General features: G+C 44.9%; 1 protein-coding gene across 2 annotated transcripts in view; it reads left to right on the plus strand.

Annotated features, from left to right (window-relative positions):
- The window catches only part of LOC147730750 (uncharacterized), a 1432305-nt gene that overhangs the window by 1119577 nt on the left and 292907 nt on the right, over positions 1 to 19821 (plus strand). For both annotated transcript variants that reach the window (XM_086955559.1, XM_086955560.1), the window contains one exon: positions 7721 to 7763. In XM_086955559.1, coding sequence (XP_086811685.1) covers positions 7721 to 7763 — 43 coding nt within the window. The remainder of the gene's footprint in view (positions 1 to 7720; positions 7764 to 19821) is intronic.

Genomic DNA, 19821 nt, shown 5'->3' on the forward strand with positions numbered 1-19821 from the left:
ATGGGAGGGTTAGACCACTCTATGCATGACATCAAGAAAAGTTGTGGCACTCTAAAGACTGCTATCCAAATTTTTATTTTACGTCAGTAATGACACATTTCATCCCAACAGTCTTGTTCATGGCCAGCAAGACTATTTTTGTGTCTATTTACATAGTTTCCCATCATGCCATCAAGCATACATTTTGGGACTCATAGTTAAAACCAAAAGTACAAAGTGAAATTTAAATGTTTCTAAAATACTTCAAAGTTCCTAAAACTTAATATTAAGGCAGACCAGACAGAATATTTGGAATTCATAACACTAATTGATAATAACAATGTTCTCTAGTGAGAAATTATTTCGATGTGATGTAATTAATATCATAGTATTTGTTCCTTAAGCTTCTTCATCAGAGCCATTTTTCTCATTGTTGCAAAATTAATTCATGACATATTATATACACTGGTGTTAAAATGGCAATCATACAATAATATCCCAAAGGATATCAGTTTTTATCATTGTCATAACCAGATGAAATCATTACTCACATTAACCAGATAGACCAACTGTCTCTGCATGTGAATCTCTTTTGGAGAAAAGATCACAATATTGTTGACTACTACCTGGCCCCTATGGTAAATAAATCTGAGCTCCTCTATAAGTGATATTGGAGACCTTTTGAGGATACTAGCAAATACTACATGGTAAGAAGAATACAAAATGATAACAACAATACACATATATCAGTATATATCAATCGGTTATGAAGTTGGAATAAAAGTCTATGAGTATTTCTTGTGTGTGTGGGTGTGTGTATATCCTTGCATTAACAACCCTGTAATGTCTTAAATTACATTCACTTGTTTTTGATCAATTTGTAAGCATGCTAGATGATATTCACATTGTATTTGTCTCCCACAGCACAAATGGAATTAGTATATGATACTATACCTCACCTGTTCCTAATAATGAAAAAAAAGTAAAGGAAATTCTTAGCCCTACATGCTATTGCTATTGCACATTTTGGAAACGTATACTTGCAGTGGCCATTAAGTGGGTTGGAGACACCTGCAGAAATTTGTAATTCTAGTCCTAGGATCTCTCACTCCAATTACTGACCATTTGTCGTCAAATGCATAGCATTGGAGAGGTCAATTTAACTAACTTTAGAAATTAGATTTATGTCTTTTGGTCTATCAGTTCTGGTAAGAGAGGAAGTATTGTGTCTTTGAAACTGTATATTTCTGATAGAGATTCCGGCAAATTCTTCACCTTAGAACTTTTCCCAGGCGTCAGACTGGATCGGGAAAACCTTGAGCACTACCTCTGTGTGCCGATAGGTGGCATCGATCGGCTCCACATCGGAAGTTATGTGTGCGGTGCCTATATAGGTGCCACCTGACGCGCTGACATCAGTTCTTTTCTTTCCTCCCCTGTGAGATAGATTCAGAGAGCTACTTCAGTCATTTTATGAACACTTTTATCAACTTTTTGTTGAAGCTTTTGTTTAGGTTTGCTTCCATTGTGCTAGGGACACGACTCACACCAAGCCCACAAGGAGGAAAGCCAAACCATCGGACAATCATCTTCCTACTCCAAGTCTTCGTCATTAAAGTCGGGTAAGTCCAAGATGCACAAGAAGAAATTGTCAAAGTGTTCTTTAACTTCCTATAGCAGTGCCGTCCTTATAGGTCTTGCTTCCGTAATCTACCTTCAGAGCCAATGGTCAGGTAAATGTAAATGTAAATGTGTTTCAATTTATATAGCGCACTATAACCCAGGGGTCTCTAGGCGCTTGCTTAGGGAACCCGTCCTGGTATTCCCCTGTGAGATACCCCGGCCGGGTGTCCACAAGGTGAAAGCCAGGCATCCCGCCGTGAGGGGCCGTAGTGGAGATTAAGCAAGCTATTGCCCAGAGTCGCAGAGTGTGATCCCGTGAGTCGAGTAGGCACCAGAGCGAGAATTGTCAACTCCGTGGAATTTTGAGCCCGAGACCCGCCGAGGCGGGGAATCGAACCCTGGTCCACGGACGATCTCAGCTTCCGGGTCTGCCGCCTCTAACCCCTGAGCTACACTTCTCCATGCTTCCCTCAGTTTCCCAGTAGCTGGAGCAACTCCTGTCCAACTCAAGGAATTCTACGATTCCATGCACTCTATCTTTGGGTCAACAGCTCCCTCTCGCATGCCTTTAGACCCACCGGAGCCAAGAGGTGCCACTGTTGGATTACTGTTAGTGGACTCACCCTCGTCAGCTGGGTCCTCTGGATCCACCCCTTGATCTGAACCAACACCAGTGCCACTACACTTCCTTGACAGAGTCCCCCGATGCCTTCCCCAGGGTCAGCTCCAATACGCTGCTACCTCGACACTGCTCGATGTCAACACCAACAACTCTCAGACCTAGTCGGCCCCTGGACTTGCCACCCCTTAACAGATCTTCTTTTCCAAAAGGATGGGATAATGAAGAGGGTTATGGCTTACTGGAGGATGATAATTCCTACCAGGAGGAAAACTGGTACGAGGAGCTAGGTGGCATCAGTGGCTAAACACCTCTTCAAACACGGGCCTGATTTCTCCTCCTTGCCCTGCCATTGAGGAAGGTGCATCTTTTATGGTGGTGATGTGCAGGGCAGCATAGGTCCTTGATCTACAGATATCCTCCATTGAGGTCAAGTCCAATGTCTTGACAGGAGTGCTCCTATCGGGAGAAGCTCGCCAGAGCCTCTGCTCCCCTTTATGAGGCCCACACTGACATTCTCCTTAGGGCCTGGTCAAACACTGCACTGGGGCTCCCATGCACTAAATGATTGTCTACGGACATCGCCCTGACCATGGAGACCCAGCCTTCCTTAGCCAGCATTCCTCTCGCAAGAGGCTTTTGGTGCAGGCCTCGACAGCCAAGGTAAACCCAAGCGCATTCCCTACTACCCGTCCAGATAGGGAGTCAGAGGCAGGATACCTTTGGAAAATGGATCTTCTCTTCCACCTGCTTGGCATTGGGCTGAAAAACTCATGCCTTGTGAGATTCCATTATGCAGCTGCAGTCCATAGTTCTCAAAGAGGGCCACGCTATCCTGAACAAGGCATTGGTTGGTCGTTGGGACGCAACAAAGTTCACAATTCTGTGTCGATTGTACACCACTGACTCACTAGGCATGGTCATGGCCTCTACGGTGGCACTCCACTGGTATGCCTCGTTCAGGTCCATTGGGTTTTCAGGGAATGTCAAGCCTTCTCTGATAGGCATACCCTGTGACGGCTTCTGCCTATTCAGTGACAAGGTTGATGCAGCACTTGAAAGCTTCAAGGAGAGCCAGGTCACCGCCAGATCGGTCTGCCATTTCTTGGGTTCCTGGCAACAACAACAGTCATTTCACCCCTTCCTTAGTTATGGCAGAGGCTCCCATGAGCTTCCACAATACCACCCTTACACCCACCCCCCCCCCCCCACTCCTCCCTCCAGCCCAGCAAGCTTCCTTGTCCTTTCATTGGTAGGAATGTGGATCCCATAGAAGACATAGATGTAAGGGTGGGCGGAGTTTGCAGAGTTGCACTACACGGAATTCTGTGGAGTTACATAAAAACTCTGTGGAATTCCAAGGAGATCCGCTCTGCCCTAAATTTGGCTCTTAGTTCCTCTTACATGCCTTCAGCAGCTCCACAGTGACTTCTTCCAGCCATCACATTTGTAAATGTAAATGGTAAATGCCAGCATTTGTAAAGCGCACAGCTACCTCCTACGGAAGTGTCCCGGTGCTGTCCGTATACCGCTTAGGAACCCTTCCTGGCTTTTCCCTGTGAAATGTCCACTCCTGGGCAACCCCCAAAGTGAAGCCAGGCATCCCAGCGCTGTTGGGGCCGCTGTGGAGATTAGGCAAGATATTGCCCAGAGTTGCAGAGTGGGACCCATGATTAGAATAGGCACCGAGGCGAGAATTATCAGGTCCGAAGAATTTGAGCCCAAGACCCGCCGAGGCGGGTATTGAACCCTGGTCCCGGGCCAGACCTCTGCATCAGGGTCTGCCGCTCTAACCATTGAGCCACACTTCTCCACTCACACACACATATGACCCTGAGCACTCTTCAGGGTTCTCTTCAGTGTGACCGCTCGCCAGCATGATCTCTATGCCTCGGGCTGAGCGGCTTCTGATTAGGGGTTGCAAGTGCAACTAGACGCCACCCTATCAAAGAGGTAGTGTGTTAAGTCCTCTGCCGCATCTTGATCGGTCATGGCATGCCATGCGACGCTGCGGCGCTCTAGCTGGAATGTTGCTTGCTTGCAGACTTCTCCAGCAGAGGCTGAAACCAAAACGGAGGCACTTCGAATCCAGTGGAAAAGAATCAGATGCATGGGGGCAGCGGCGGCTTCTTGTGACACTCCCAGGAGAGCTGGTAAGTTTTGTCTTTTTATTTCCTTTGATCTAAAAGAGCACTGATGGCACAGACTTCTGTCGAAAAAATCATGCTAAGGTTATAGTGCCCACACCGTCATCCACTCCCCCCCTTGCACTTTATACACTGCCCATCTCATGATTACACTGGACACATTGTTCATGGGTAAAGAACTGCTGCAGGTTTATTTCATACAACAAAAGTATGCCGTTTTCTGTGGGTTATCTTACGGACGATCCGGCAAAGAGGTCTCTTTCTGAGCGGCAGGGGCCTAAATACCCGGCCCGCCCCCCAGACATGCACTCCCCCGGATGCACGTCACTGGTGCACCCGGCCAGGGGAGGGGCTGGTGAGCTGCCGAGCCTCCCCTTCTTCGAGGACTAACAGGGGGGGGCTCCAACTAGTGGGCACTAAGGGGGCTGCTCTGCTGATGTCCCCCTGTGAGGGACGCGGGCAGCGGCATTCTATCTCCTTGTAATTGCTCCTACTAATTCCAATGCAGAAATCATAGGTTTTCCTTGTGTGATTTGCTGTTCTTTGGGATTGTCTATCGAAATGTGGTGTACGGGCATCAAAATACTATTTGCTTTGATACGGTGATATTTTGTGTTGAGCATTCTATTAAAATGGCCATCGGGCTATGAGTTACTCAAGACAAAAAAGACTGATGAACAACCAGACACTCCCTAAACTCTCCCCTTTAATTCCTGCTGTGCGGGGCAAATTTGGGTACATCAAGTGCTCATTTACACTTTGCATTCTGGGAGTTGTTGTCCTACACGTGTGTTAGTGGAGTACGAAACACACACACCCCTAAATGGGAAAAAAAAATCACAGGACTGGTAGAACTCGAAACATGCCTGTGCCAAAGAGAGTAATAGAAGAATAACGGGGAATTTGTGTTCTTAGTTTTAGTTTTCTTTTACTTTGTCACCTGGCGTTTATGATGCAGCAGGTTGACACCTTTCACAATCCCTGTTGTGGTCCCAATATCCACCCTCACAGAATTAAAATCGGAAGCTAGATCTCGAGTGGTTTACACTGATAGAGTTCTGGCCCTCCTTCTCCAGATACGTGATGTGGTGCCTAAATTCCTTGCTTTGGTACTAGGAGACTTGATTTTCAGTCCCGGCTTCCCCACCTGTCAGAACGGTGTGATCTTGGACAGAGCAGATTTTCTCTGATTGCTTTTGCTCCCATGGCTGCCAAAATCTACACTTGTGGAAACAATCTGTCTACCACTGTTTCAGTTCTAGGTAAATATTGAATTATTCTGTTGAGCACAGAAGTGCCCAGAGGGCCGCTGGACTTGACTGGCGCACCCGCTCATCTTCCTAGATGTGCAGCACCTGGCAGAGCAACTCAGCGGTTGATGCCTTGAAGATCACGATTCACGAATGGAATGTACAGTCTGGAGGTGATGCAAGTTATTTTCAGAGAACATGGAGAACCTTAGCTTGATCTATTCGCAAAGCTGGTGATGAGCAATGTTAGCGGTTCTACTTGTTGTAATTTTCAAAGGTGCTCTCACTCAGAGACACATTCTACCTACAATGGAGTCTGGCACTCCTGTACGACTTTCTGCCCATAGTGCTCCTGTCCCCAGGTTCTCAAAAAGATTTAGACCAACTGAGCAAAAGCTGTCTAAGTGGCTCTGGACTGAGCAAGGAGAGATTGGTATCCTGAACATGAGCATCTGTCCTCTGATCAGACTGCCCCTTCTGGAAGATTTTGTGTTGCAGCAGTTGGTCAGGGTCCTGCACCTGAATCTGCACACACACCACCTTCATGTGTGGAGAATGAGCAGTGACAGTTGAATGCATTTCATCTTCCTCCCAAGATTTGTGATGTCATCTTAGCAGCCAGGCATCCCTAAAACAAAAACTGAATGCTCCTGCTCTTTGTTCAAATTTGGGATTCGGTGTTCTTCACGTCAGATTGATCCACTTTCTGCCTCCTTTTCGGAGATGCTGTTGTTTGTGCTGTTTTTAGCCTAGCAAGGCCTTCTCTTGGGCGCCCTTAAAGGTTATATGTCTGCCATCTCTGCTTTTTTGCAGTTGCCAGATCGGCCCACACAGTTTAAGTGACCTGTTGTGACATGTTTCCTTAAAGGTTTGCAACATTTGTACCCTCTTACTGCTTTCATCATGCCTCAATGGGACCTTTATTTGGTCCTGAAATTTGTCATGGGCTCCCCATTCAAGCCACTACATAGCTGTCCTCTGACACTTCTGACGCTTACAATGGTTTTCTTAGTGGCCATTACTTTGGCCAGGACAAACAGTGAGCTTCAAGCTCTTTCAGATAATTCTTCATCCACCAGATTCTACCTGGGCAAACTGGTTTAGCTCCTCCTTCCTACCGAAGGTGGTGACTCCATTCCACATCAGCCAAAACATTGCATTGCTGACATTTTTAATTCCACCCCATCTTTCTAAGGAATAGCAGAGGCTCAAACAGTTGAATCTGAAAGGAGCTCTGTCTTTAACACTGATCTACAGAAGACCAACATGTGGATGATCAGCTCTTTATCAATTTCACAGGAGCAAAAAAAAGGTTGGACTGCGCAGAAGAGAACTATCGCTCAATGTATTGTACTTTGCATCAAAATCTGCTATGCAGGAGCTAAAATGCAGCAACCCGAGGGCTTGTAGTCCCATTCCACAAGGGTCAAGTCCACTGTGATGCATTAGCATGCTGAGCATCTGCCCTGGACATCTCCCAAGCTCTAAGTGGGCATCAATCCACACATTCACAAAGCACTACTGCTTGGAACGTCAGGTCTGCCGAGATGAGCATTTTGCCAGTTTGGTCTTCCAGGGTTTCCTGGTTTGAGCCAGTGTGCAGACCTAACTCCGGGGATGTATTGCTTGGGTATCTCTTCTAAGGTGAGAAATCTGTTGTTGGAAGACCAAGTTACTTACCACATATTCCTCACTCACCCTTCCATTCTCGCTGATTAGGAAAATGGGCTCTTCACCCTGAAGCTCCTTTTAGATGTTGTACACTGGTTGTACACCATTCAGTTGTGGCTCCATTTTGTTGGCATGGAAATAGCCACGTAAAAAACCTGATGTCAGCGTGTTGGGGTGGCACCTATATAAGCGCACAGACTTCTCTTCCAAAGTGGACGATGCCAATGTGGCATTGATCGATGCCACCTATCAGCCGCAGAGGTACTGCTCAATATTTTCTAGATCCAGTCTGATACCTGCCTGGTGAATATTATAAGTTGGGGAATCTGCGATTAGAAAGAGTCTCTACCAGAAAAGGCATTACAGAAGTTAAGAAACTTGTTCTTTAAGATGGTATTTTCACAAATGTGCTTTCTTTTTGTCATTTCTAGAGAAAATATGTGAAGGAAGCATGGAGGACTTCTCTGCAGGCTGGTAAGGCATATGATTATGCAGGTTGTGGAAAAAACCCTTATGAAATGAATATGCCCCTGATTCTGTGTCTGAGGGAAGACAGGGAGGCACGTTTTGGTCTATCATAAACCATGTTACTCTCCCATGTCCCAGCTTCATATTCTGAGGCACACAACACAGTGGGGACATTGAGTGAAGCAAGTAGATCAGGAATAAGCAGAAATACGTGTGGTGTTGTTATCTAGGTTATAGTCCTTTTGGTATCTTCAGTTGCATTTCGTTTCTATGTATTGTTGATTTGTTCTACTTGGAATGTTGGGGTTTTTATGACCTGAATGTGGACAGTTGCAGAGGGTTCTTCTGAGACTGAGCAGTTATGGATGGGGTTTCTTTTAATCTTAATAAAGTTCTTGTTAAATATTCACCTTCTCCTGGGTTTTACTGAGGTCACCTACTACTACCTCACTGACGATGAATGATTGAACCTACTTGTGCCTACCAATATTCACATTTAAGAGAAAGTTCAACACCTCCTCAGGACTGGAAGCAGCTCTACTCTCATAACCATGATACACCATCCATTATACCAAGGTACTGTACTTTTAATGGTGCTACTTTCATCCATTTCATGTGCCTTTGAGCTGTGCTGTGCGCCCAGGCAGCTGAAAACCTTGTGCACAAGAACTGCAGCGAGAGTAGGTACTATACATTTGCTATGCGACAGAAGACTTTCGGATGTCTGCTTTTGTCTTTTCCTGCCCGAACCTTGCCTGACGTGTTTGAGTGATTGTGGAGCAGTTCTCACTGCACCGCATGTAGAGCGGCTTTTAGCCCTGTAGTCTCTGCGACCCTCAAATCTCCCTCTCAGCAACCACACTTGTCTCCGAGGGAAGTGCTCAAGACTGGCACTCATCTTGGAGTGTTGCTTTCACCTTCATTCAGCTTGGAGTGCATCTTTACGCCTTGAAGTCCCTGCTGCCCTCAGCACTTGCTCTCATAGCCCACATTTACCATCAGATCAAGCTCTTCGTTATTGGACTGCTGTGGATGATTACCTCATTTCCGTGGGGATTGCTGTAGCACCTCCCACGGTATCCATTGAAAAAGTGAACAGACTACCACATTTCTTCCAGTATCCAGCAGAAAGACTTCACTGTTTATCATTTTAAAGTTACTTCTGCAGTTCCCTCTTTAACATCTATGTGGCCCCACTTGCCAGGTTGATAAGATCGTTTGGGATGGAGGTAGCGTCATATGCAGATGACACTCAAATCATGGTTTCCCTCTCCTACTCGGTCAGCTCCGTCGCTCGCAGCTTTAGGAACTGTATGGAGGCTGTTTTGCAGTGGATGGTCTACAATTCACTAAAGCTTAACGGCGAGAAGACCGAGATCCTTGTTTTCGGGGGGAACAAGGATATGTGGTCCTCAGAATGATGGCCCCTTTCGCTAGGAGAGTGTCCCACATCCACAGACTCGGCTCGAAATCTCGGAGTCCTGATCGACCCCGCCTTCTCTATGGCCAAGCAGGTCAATAGGACAGTTGCTATTTGTTGGGGCATCATCAAAATCCTTAGGAAGATCAAACATTACTTATCTCCACAGGCCCGAAAACAGGTTGTAGTAGCATTGGTCCTCTCGCGGTGTAACTACTGCAAAGCGCTTTACGCCGGCATTAATAAGGGTTTGCTGCAACGCCTACAAACTATCCAGAATGCGGTGGCCAAATTTGTGTTGGATGCCCCCAGGATGTCCTCTGCCACAACTGCCAGGAAAAGTCTACATTGGCTTCCGATTGAGGCCAGGATTACCTTTAAGACTCTTTGTCTGACATTTAGGGCACTAGGGGGCTATGGGACGGGGGGGTGAAGGACCTTCTGGTGCCGTACGCTCCCTATAGGAACCTCCGCTCCTCTAGAAGGAGCCTGTTGTCGGTGCCTCGCATTCGAAGAGCCAAGTGGGGAGGAAGAGCATTTTCATATCTCGCCCCTACTATGTGGAATTCCCTGCCCCTGGAAATGAAGGCCCAACCCTCTGTTTTATGCTGCTGAAAGGCTCTTTGGTAAAGCTTACCCGTAGCTGCGTTTCCTGGTTCTTTTTTGAGTTTTTTGGTTAGGCGCCTTGATGACTTCGGGCTTAGTTGCGCATTACAAGATTACTTTCATTCATTCATTTCCTTTTCAGTGGGATTTTGGGCACATTATTGTGTGCTGGTGTCTCTCTTCTCTCATTTTTTAGGTAGAGCAGACCTACTCTCAATGCGTGAGCATTGAGAGTGTCTGCTTCAGACCTTTTGTGGCCCGTATTTAGGAATGTGGACAGCTACCAGTCGCGCGCTTTGACGAGGTCAGATTTCACCTCGGGAGCGAGCGTCTGGTAGCTGCGCATGCGCGAAGCAAATCCCTTGCTCTCACACACAGGCAGCCCCCACCCCTCTGCATGCACGCACACACACACACACAGGCGCGCGCATGCACACGCAGGCATACGACACACATACAGGCACACTATCCCCTACCTCGCATTCTCTCTCAATCACACACAGTCACGCATGCGCACACACATTCCATCGCGCACACACGCACATACGCGTGCACACACTCCCCCACCCCTCCCAGGCATACACACAGGCACGCACGCACTTCACTTCAGCCCTGGGCCCCACTCACCAATTGCGCTCTTCCGGCGGGCTCCTCACGGCGCGGCGCGTCTCGTCTCCTCTTCTCAATCGGGCTCGCGGACCTCGGGAGGCGGGACTTCCGGTCGGCCGCGACTGGATTCGCCGGCCGGCTAAGAGCTTCCGGGTCGCCGCGGCCAGCGCGGCGGCACTCCTTAATGTGAACTTGTTCTTTTAAAGTAGCTATTTCCTTCCTTCCCCATTTGAAGTTGGACCTGGAAGCAGTGAGTAGTATAGGTAGATGATGATCTTTCTATTTCAATCGGTCTCAAATTCATCTGAGAGGGGTGTTATTGCACAGGAGTCCCTTTAAAATATTAGGTTGCTACTGCAGTGGACGACGCCAAGTATGTACAGATAGCTCTTTCAGAGAACACGATGTTTCTTCATAGTTAACGTTATTGAAATAACGGAGAGCGACGCGCGTGGAATGCGATTAACTGAACTCGGTGGACACTCTTGTTGGAAAAGTTGGGAGCGCTCGGGAAGAAGACCCGGCTTCGTGCGCTGTGTATAAAACCGACTATTCTACGAAGTTTGAAAGTGCCTAAAGACAGTTCTTCATGTGTACAAATGAAGGAATGCCGGGTGCAGAAGGGTTCCATGGAGCCCCCGCAGGCCGGGCCCGATGCCTGCGTTGCCGATCAACAGGCCGCTGCCTAGTGTTGATTCCACCTTGCATGACCTCACGCCCTGCCTTTCGATTTCACTTTTGTGGGTTCTTTTTCACCCCTTCTATCGTCTTGTGTCACTGCTTCCCTGCCTTTCCCTTTCTGCCTCTCTCTTGCTGTGGGTCCAAGTGTGGTGATGAATATGTCACAGGCTCCACAGTGAGTGCGGAGGCCCACCATCCGCAAACAAGATGCGCAAGTTTCCTAGATGGCATGCACTCGTTCTTCCGCAGTGTTTTGGGGCCCCTGTGCGGCGCTAGCAGGGAACAGGGTTTAGATGTGCCAGGAGTATCCCTTGTGCTACGACACGCGCTCCGCTGCCACCTACTGGTTCATCCATGATTGTTTAGGGCTTGTAATGCGTAACAAGCGCCCAGGGTCCAGGTTCTATGCGCAGCGCACCGCAAACGAGAGAAGACAAATAAAACAAGCATAAAAGGTCAGAGGCATACAGTAGACAAGCATGGGGGTGAAATGAGCGGTAACCACAGCCAAGTGGGGTGAGGGGGCAGCGCAGAGTCCTCACAAAAGGACATAGGGCAGTCTTGGCAAAAGCGCAGTGGAAGGGGAAAACTGATCCATCACTGGACTTATTATGTTTGAAAAATGTCCATTCCCTAAATCTCATTTGAGCCCAACCCATTCCATTCGGGTATATCGAGGGATTATCAGTAAACTGCTGTCCCTCTGTCTACCAGTGACAGCAATTCGCCCTGAACATCCTCCTGGAGTGGACAAAGCATGTACAAACACTCCTCACGATTCAAGATCATTGAAAAGCACATGTATTCTTTCAGTCTCCGTAGGGTATTCCTTTTGCATCTTGGAGCGCTAGTTTTCGAAATGCCATTAGATGTTCTTAATTGGTGTCAAATTATGTCTCCTGGTTTCAATAAATATTTTCATTTGGCTAGTAACCTTTCACAATTTTTGCTGGTTACTTTTACTTTAATGTCCAAAACAGCCCATTTGCAGCAGTTGGATTAAAAACAGTAATAATGGGTAAACTGAAATTTATTTCACTTCTGTTCCTGGATTTTCGTCACAAAAAATACACTGAACATAATCTTCACAAAAGTTATTTACCAACGTTTAAGCTATTGCCATTATAAATTACAATAACTTTTATTTACGTATTAATTATTTTTAAAAAGCCATTGTTATTTGTAATATCAATATATCTAAGTCACATAAATACAACACATATTGCATTACGAATGCTATCGGTGTCACATTTGCGAAAGTTAAAACTATTGGCATTGTAAATGACAAAGCTATTAATTTAGCTATTTTCAAAACCAACACATAAATACAAAATTTGTCATTTACAATACCAATAGCTCAAACTTTCCTAATGCGAGACCTATTGCATTGCAAATGCTTGTTCTTTCCTCTTTCAATTTTTTTACTTGTTTATTTCCTCCTGAGTCTTTTAATTCAATTATTTCCTGTCAACAAAAATAACACACCACCTCCATTTTGTTCTACCGTCTCCTGGGGAGCCTCTACTTCCATGGGCCAAATGGAAAAAGGTATTAATAAATTATTTGAGAGTGTACACCCTAATTTATCTCAGTGAAAAAAATGCTTCCCTGTTGTTGGATAGTTTATGTGCGGAGGGCCAAGATATAATTGAAAATGTGCCTGAAATAGCCACTGAAGGTGAGAGGGATGCCTCTCAATCTCACAATGAGTTTGAAAAATTATTCAAACGTTTGGATGATCATTATCTTCCTAAAGTTTCCATTATTTTGCAACATTATTACTTTGGCAATGAAAACAGGTGGTTGAGGAATCTGTAGAGGATTTTGTCACAGCTCTGCCTAAATTGACTTCTCCCTGCAACTTTGGAGAGAGCACAGAAGAAAGAGTAAGAGGCCAATTTATGTTAGAGTGCAGGTGTGATAAAATCCGTGAGGAACTACGGTCCAAAAATAATCCTGATCTTAATGAGGTCCTAATGTTTGGGAAGAAAGTTGAACATTCATTGTTATGCATTCAGGAGTTGCAGAAACACAAGAATAATGTGTTTGCTATACATGCTGTGTCTCTCAAACAATAGAAACAGTTTTCTGCTGTCTCAAAATTTACAAATGTGTGCTTTCGATGTGGGAGCCCTAATTACGTTGCCAATTTCAAGGAGTGTCCAGCGTTTAAAGTTATGTGTAAGCATGTGGTAAGAAAGAGCACTTTGCAATTTTATTTAATCTAATGAACCCATGGAAAAAGGTTTTCGAGGTCGGTGCAGATCATATGGAGAGGGTGTTACAAGTTATTATTGATGTGAATTGTGTGTCAAGTATTATTTGTGAACATCCCTCCAACCTCATATCTCTTATCAATATTATTGTCATAATGATGATCGATTCAGGGGCAAGACTTTCATAAGTTTCTGATAGCTATTTTGGCAGATGCTTTTGAGGAAAGTTTGAGCTGAGGGATTCTGTTGTCACATCTTACAGTTACAGCAGGAAGACTATTGAGTTGGTTGAGTGTTTTGAGGTCATAATTGAATTTCATGGGAATGTGCCTATGGCTGAGATTTATGTACTGGTTAAGAGCAATACATTGTTAAACTGGCCACATCAAAAACATTTAGGGATTTACCTTGACCCTAATTCAGAGCCCCAAGTACAGGTTAGAAAGGTTAATTATGTTTCAATACATTCTTGCAAATTAGCTGACACCTTTCTCCAAGAACTTCCTGATGTCTTTTCCAGTGATGTACGCAGTGTTAAAGGGTATGTACACCTTATCCGTATGAAAGAAGGTGCCACACCTGTGGCTTGTAAAGCTAGGAATATTCCTCTTAGTCTACAAGACACTACAAAAATGGATTTAGAATGTTTGTGTGCAGAACGGATAATTAAGGTTGTAGAAGCCCTGTTGTTGTGGTAACAAAAATCTCGGGTGACATCAGATTGTGTTGAGACCATAGACAGCTTAACAAAGAAGTTGTTGAGGACAAATGTCCTCTTCCCAACATCATGGAGATGGTAGATGTGCTGGGAGGGGACCAGTTTTTTCTCCACTCTGGACCTCACCTTAGCTTACCACCATGTTTATCTAATTGAAAACTCAAGAGCTCTCACTACGTTCATTATGCTTTATAGGGTCTTTCGCTTCTATATTATTTGCTCTGCATTGTCTATTTCTCAGGGAGTGATGAATGATTTTTTGGGGAAGATTTCAGGAGTGAAGTTCTTTCAAGAGGATGTTTTGATTTTCCACAAAGATCTAGAGGTTCTCTTGAACAAGACCGGAGAAGTGTTACAGATTCTAGTTCGAAGGATATTACCTTGAAAGTCTGCAAATGCAAATTCTGTCTATCAGAAATTATGTATTTGGGGCATGTAATCTCTGCAGAAAGCGTTAACACAAAAGATGATCTGATTAAAACCATTTCGGATTTACCTCATCCTGACAAAAAAGATGCTATGCAACCCTTTTAAGGTATGGCGGAATTTTATAACAGGGTTTTCCCAAACATTGCCAGTTGTGCATGTGCTGTTCGAGGACTGCTTAAGAAAGGAGTGTGGTTTGACAGCGATGAGGCATGTTAAAGGGAGTTTGATGGCATAAAAGCAAGTTTCTTTACAGTGCAAAATTTGAAAAGGGCTATCCTGGGGTTATCATGTTCTATTATGACTGATGACAGTGAAAAGGGGTTTGTTACAGTGTTAAGGCAAAAAACAGGACAAGGGAGGTTACCTTAGCTTTTGTCTCTAGGTCTCTGAGGGGAGCGGTAAGCATGTACTCTACAATAGGTATAATACAATCAAGAAATTCTGACGTTTTTATGGGGAGTACATTTACTGTTCAAAGGGATCACAGATCTCTTCAGGAAGTTTTTGGCAGAAAAAGAGTGTATTGTATTTCGTCCTATATTATCAAATGGTTGGTTGCGCTGCAAGACTATCATTTTACTGTTGTGTATATTCCAGGGTTGGAGAAAAAGACTCCAGATTGCCTTTCTAGGCTTTTTAAAGATGCTCAAAGTTCTGTGGAGGATGAAAATACTTGGTGAAAGGAAGATTCATTTAAAATGTGTGAAATTACCGGGGTTGTGTTTTGGAGGTTGAATGGCTGGAGGAATTAGAGAAGGATGATTTGCTGAAGGAAATTATGAAGATCATAGCTGGTGGTATAACGGTTCGAGCTTTGAAAAGTTCATGAATGAACTTTCTGTTACTGACAAACTTCTTATGTGAAGGAGCAGGTTAGTTCCCCCTCAAGCGTGAGAAGTCGATTGAGGCACTTGCCTATGAAAGTCACCAGGGTATTTGTAAGACAAAAGAGCATTTGAGAAGTGTGTATTGTGCCACAATCACATCAGTGTTTGCAGTCACCGTCACCCCCAGGTATTTTACTTTCGGGACAACACAACTTTACACCCATTTGATTATGTATTGAGTGTATATCCCGAAATGTTCCCAAACGCTTGGGCCTCCAGTTCCAGGGCTAAGATGGCGCTTTCGGGCTCCGGGGTTGCCACAGCCAGATCGTCAGCATGAGCCATGATTTTAGTATCCCAGCCAGATCTACTCACTGCCCGGATTACTGGGTTGTTTTCCATTTTTTTGATCAGAGGATCTTGATATAGGGCGAAAAGCAATGGGGAGCAGGGACACCCTTGCCTCGAGAGATTTCAAATTGTTTAGTTAGCATCCGATTCATTGATACACTGGCTGTAGGGTTGATATAAAAAGGGCTTGAATAGCTTGAATTAGCTTTGTCCCGAAGCACATCCTTCTCATGACGCCCCAGAGAAACTGGCAGGAGACCTGGTCGAATGCTTTTTCAGCATCTAATAGAATTAGCGTCATCTGGTCTCCTGTCAATTGGGGCCGCGTCAAATAATGTGATGGTCCATCGGATGTGTTCAGTAGTGCCTTTCTTAGGAATGAACCCGTGTTGCCATTCTGACACCGGGGGTTTGATCCTTGAAGAAATCATAGGTGATAAGATTTTAGAGAATATCTTCGAGTCACAATTAATGAGGGTGATCAGCCTATATGATCCCATTTCTAGTGGTTATTTAACCTTTTTAGGGAAAATAGCAATTTTAGCGTTGGACCAGGAGGCAGGTGGGGAGGCCCCGTCAAAAATGGAAACTACCAATAAGGTGAAAATTAAGTATGGGCGGAAAATCCGTTCCGCTCGCGGATTTTGTGGATTTTCGGTAAATTCGCAATCCGCGAGATTTGCGAATCTCCCGCAAAATCCGCAAATCCGCGAGCAGCGGATTTTGCTCGCACTGTTCGCACTGTTCGCGTGAGTTCGCGCCCCGCGAATAAGTGCAAAATTGCAGAAATACGATCTTAGCAAAACTGAAAGTAACTACTTACCAGGTTCAAAAGTTCAGGCTCATCATTAGTAGCCATTTCCTGTAGTGCTTCCTGAGGGGCCCCTCCAGAGTTCAGTTGCCAGTTGCAACTATTATGTGACCCTGCTCTGAACCTCAGAATAGTTACACATATGCCACAAAGGTCCTGAATTACAGCTAAGGGAGACAAGCAGGAGCCAGGCTGGAAGTTAAAATCCATTAATCAGCCCCTGATTCATTATTGTCAGTTGGGGCAGGGCAGGTGTTGTAACTAATTTTGCAACAATGAAAGCACTTAGCAAGTGCAAAAGATCACTAATCAGGGCGCGCTAAGGAAGCAGGTGCCAGCTAAAAAAATATTCTGTGACACATTAATCAGCCCCAAATTAATTCAGGTCACTTGAGGCAGGGAAGGTGTGCTTTGCTTTGCCGAAAATAATGTACACTGGACAACCAGAGGGTGTGGTGATGAAACAGAGGGTGGCATGGGTGGGCCAGAGGGTGGCATGAGTAGTCAGAGAGTGGCAGTGGTGACAGAGAGTGGCAGTGATGAAGAAGAGTGTCCCAAACAGGCTGGACACGTAGAAACAACAAGTTCGCAAAACTTGCGACCCGACAGGTAAGTTCGCAAATTGCGAAATTGTAAAAACCCTCGCGAACTGGCAGAAACACGGGCGAACACAAAAAAAAAAATCCGCTAATTCGCGGGAATTCGCGGATTTTGCGGATTGCGAGTTCGCAAATCCGCAAAATTCGCGAACGCGAGATTCGCAAAATTCGCCCATGCTTAGTGAAAATAGCCTTTATTTGGGGAGCAAAGATGTTGTAGAACTCGACAGGAATACAATTAACTCCTGCAGCCTTAACATCTGGTAAGCTAGCTAAAGCTTCAGCGATGTCTTCCCAAGTCAAAGGATCTTCAAGTTGGCCACGGTCTTTCAGACTAAGTTGGGATAAAGTGATTTCATCTAGGTACTTAGAGTCCTCTCTCAGATCTACTGAACTGTTGTTCACCTCAGAATAAAGATTCAAAGAAAATTCTCGGAATGCACTTTGGATTTTGTACGGGTCGTTGGTCACCTCTCCAGTTGGAAGTTGGATTGAGAGTATTTCGCTAGCTGTGGCCAGTTGTCTGGTTCTAAGAGCCAAATGATGGCAGATGAGTTCACTACAGTCATAGTTTTTCTCCCGTGTCGAGGACCACTTAGCGGCTGCCTTCTCCACAAAGATAGACTAAATTTCAGCCTTATGAACTGTCACTACAAGTTGGTCCTAGACATTCATTCAGCATGCACAAAGTAATGATATACTTCATTTGATTTCTTTAGTCATCATCAGATTCAATCCACTATGGTTGATATAGCACAGAACATGATAGATATAATAGCCCAAATTATCGATTGGTACAGGAAAGCACACATAAAACCAACCAGTCTCACCGAAGTCCAAGAGACTTTCTTATTTAATATATTTTTTGAAAAAAAGACAAATATAAAATATAATATAAAATATAAAATACAAATATTTACAAATGGGGTTTCACTATCAGTTGGTGTGCACAGAAAAGAGTGAAAGTAAGTGCTCATGTGAATGATCAAGAAGATCTGTGAAAGAAAAATAGGATTGTTGATATGAAAAAACAAGTGAGCCTGCCCTAACTCTTGCTTTACTCTCCCCTCCTCTCCAAGCCCCTGCCCTTGCCCTTTCCCACTCTCACCCCCCCTTCTTTGACCACACCTACACATCCCCTCCTTACCCCTCTCCACCTTTATCCTCCCTCCCCTTCCCGGTAATTTTAGAACACAACAGTCTTGCCCCATAGAGACCAAGGTATCACTGCAGGACTCAGAATCGTGCAGGGCACTCACAGCACTGGTTGAGGGCCCTAATTATCCACCATGGCCCAAGGGAGGTGGACCTCTTCACTACGGAGACTGGTTTAGAATATCCATGCACAATTACTATTGTGGATATTCCACGCATTGGACACTAAGCCTCCAATAAGGGTGAATTAAGCACTTATGATCTCTTGAATTATGTAAGAGCATGATCCCCACAAGAGGATTGTGAATAATAATTGGTTTAGGTATTAGGCCTGTGAAAAGGGTTTCACTTAACTTAGAGGGCCGGTTGTACTTATTACAGATTGATATACCCAGACTTCTTTTCTCATGCAGAAATTGTGCAATTGTGTTGCCCACCGGACTGACCCTGGAGGGGCATCCAACTGTTTTGTTTTGGAGCCAGGATACGGCTATAACATTCCCGCAAAGAACTACGTGCGGGTATGCCTACATAATTTGATGGCCATAGGATGTGCTAAATAGGATGTGCTATTTTGTATACTGTACTGATAGCCGCCATTTCTCCCCACCAGATGAGGTGCTAAAACCACGTATTGATTGCCTCCAACTGTCCCCACATACCCTGTCCTGAGGAAGACTCGCAGGCAAAGGCTCAACTGTCCTACATGCCACAAGTCGAGTCGAAACGTTGACGATCATATACCCCTGTACCTGGACCCACCCAGCCTATCACTACTACGTGCCACAGATGATTACAATGTGTGATTGTACAAATTAATGTAAATAGACCATGTAAAATAGTATTGGGACAGGACACTAGGATTGATATGTTTAATTATTCTCTCACTGAACCTTTCTACTTTTTCTTTACTCTGGGAATAATTTCCCCACCCATCAACTTTCGAGCACCCCCCTTCTTTGCACGTTCCCTTCTGGATCAACCTTCACAAATGTACAGTGATTTAACTCTATTAATGAAAATAAATCCATTTTGTTTCATATGAAGTTCAGTTCCTGCACATCCTTTTTTCATTGTAAAAATTCTTATGTTGAAGTATTGTTCCTTATGAAGAGCGTGAATTCATTTTAGCTCAAAATTAAGAATTGTAAATTGATTTTGCATTCTTACTGACAACGGGATGCAGTTCACCTCAAATGAGAAGGAGAAGTTCTTGAATGAGAGAGGGATTGTGCACAAGAGGTGTGCCTTATACCATCGTGGATCATGCTTTTCCACTCGGCTTGCCCATGTAGTGAGCCCCTCCAGCCTAACAAATCTTGGGATGATTTTGTTTCTGACGGAAGTCCAAACAAAGGAAAAGAAAGAGAGAATTTTAGGGTACTTTCTCTAATGGTATTCGAAATGGTGAGCTCAGCCCTCTACACTACACATGGTAAGGCCTATGCTCTCACAGTGGGGCCTACATACTCTTGTGCAGGGTTCCTTTTGAGATCTTGATGCTCCTTTGTGGAGCCTCTTCTAGGTTCTGAAATGGACAGCTGGTGGTTGTACCAGACCTGCATGCAGCTCGCTGGGGTCGTTTCTGTGTGTCACAATAAATAGTTTAGCCTAACGTGCCTCTTGTGCTGTGCAGCAAAAA

This window comes from Lissotriton vulgaris, chromosome 2_1 (genome assembly GCF_964263255.1).
Source record: "Lissotriton vulgaris chromosome 2_1, aLisVul1.2, whole genome shotgun sequence".
NCBI classification, from domain to species: domain Eukaryota; kingdom Metazoa; phylum Chordata; class Amphibia; order Caudata; family Salamandridae; genus Lissotriton; species Lissotriton vulgaris.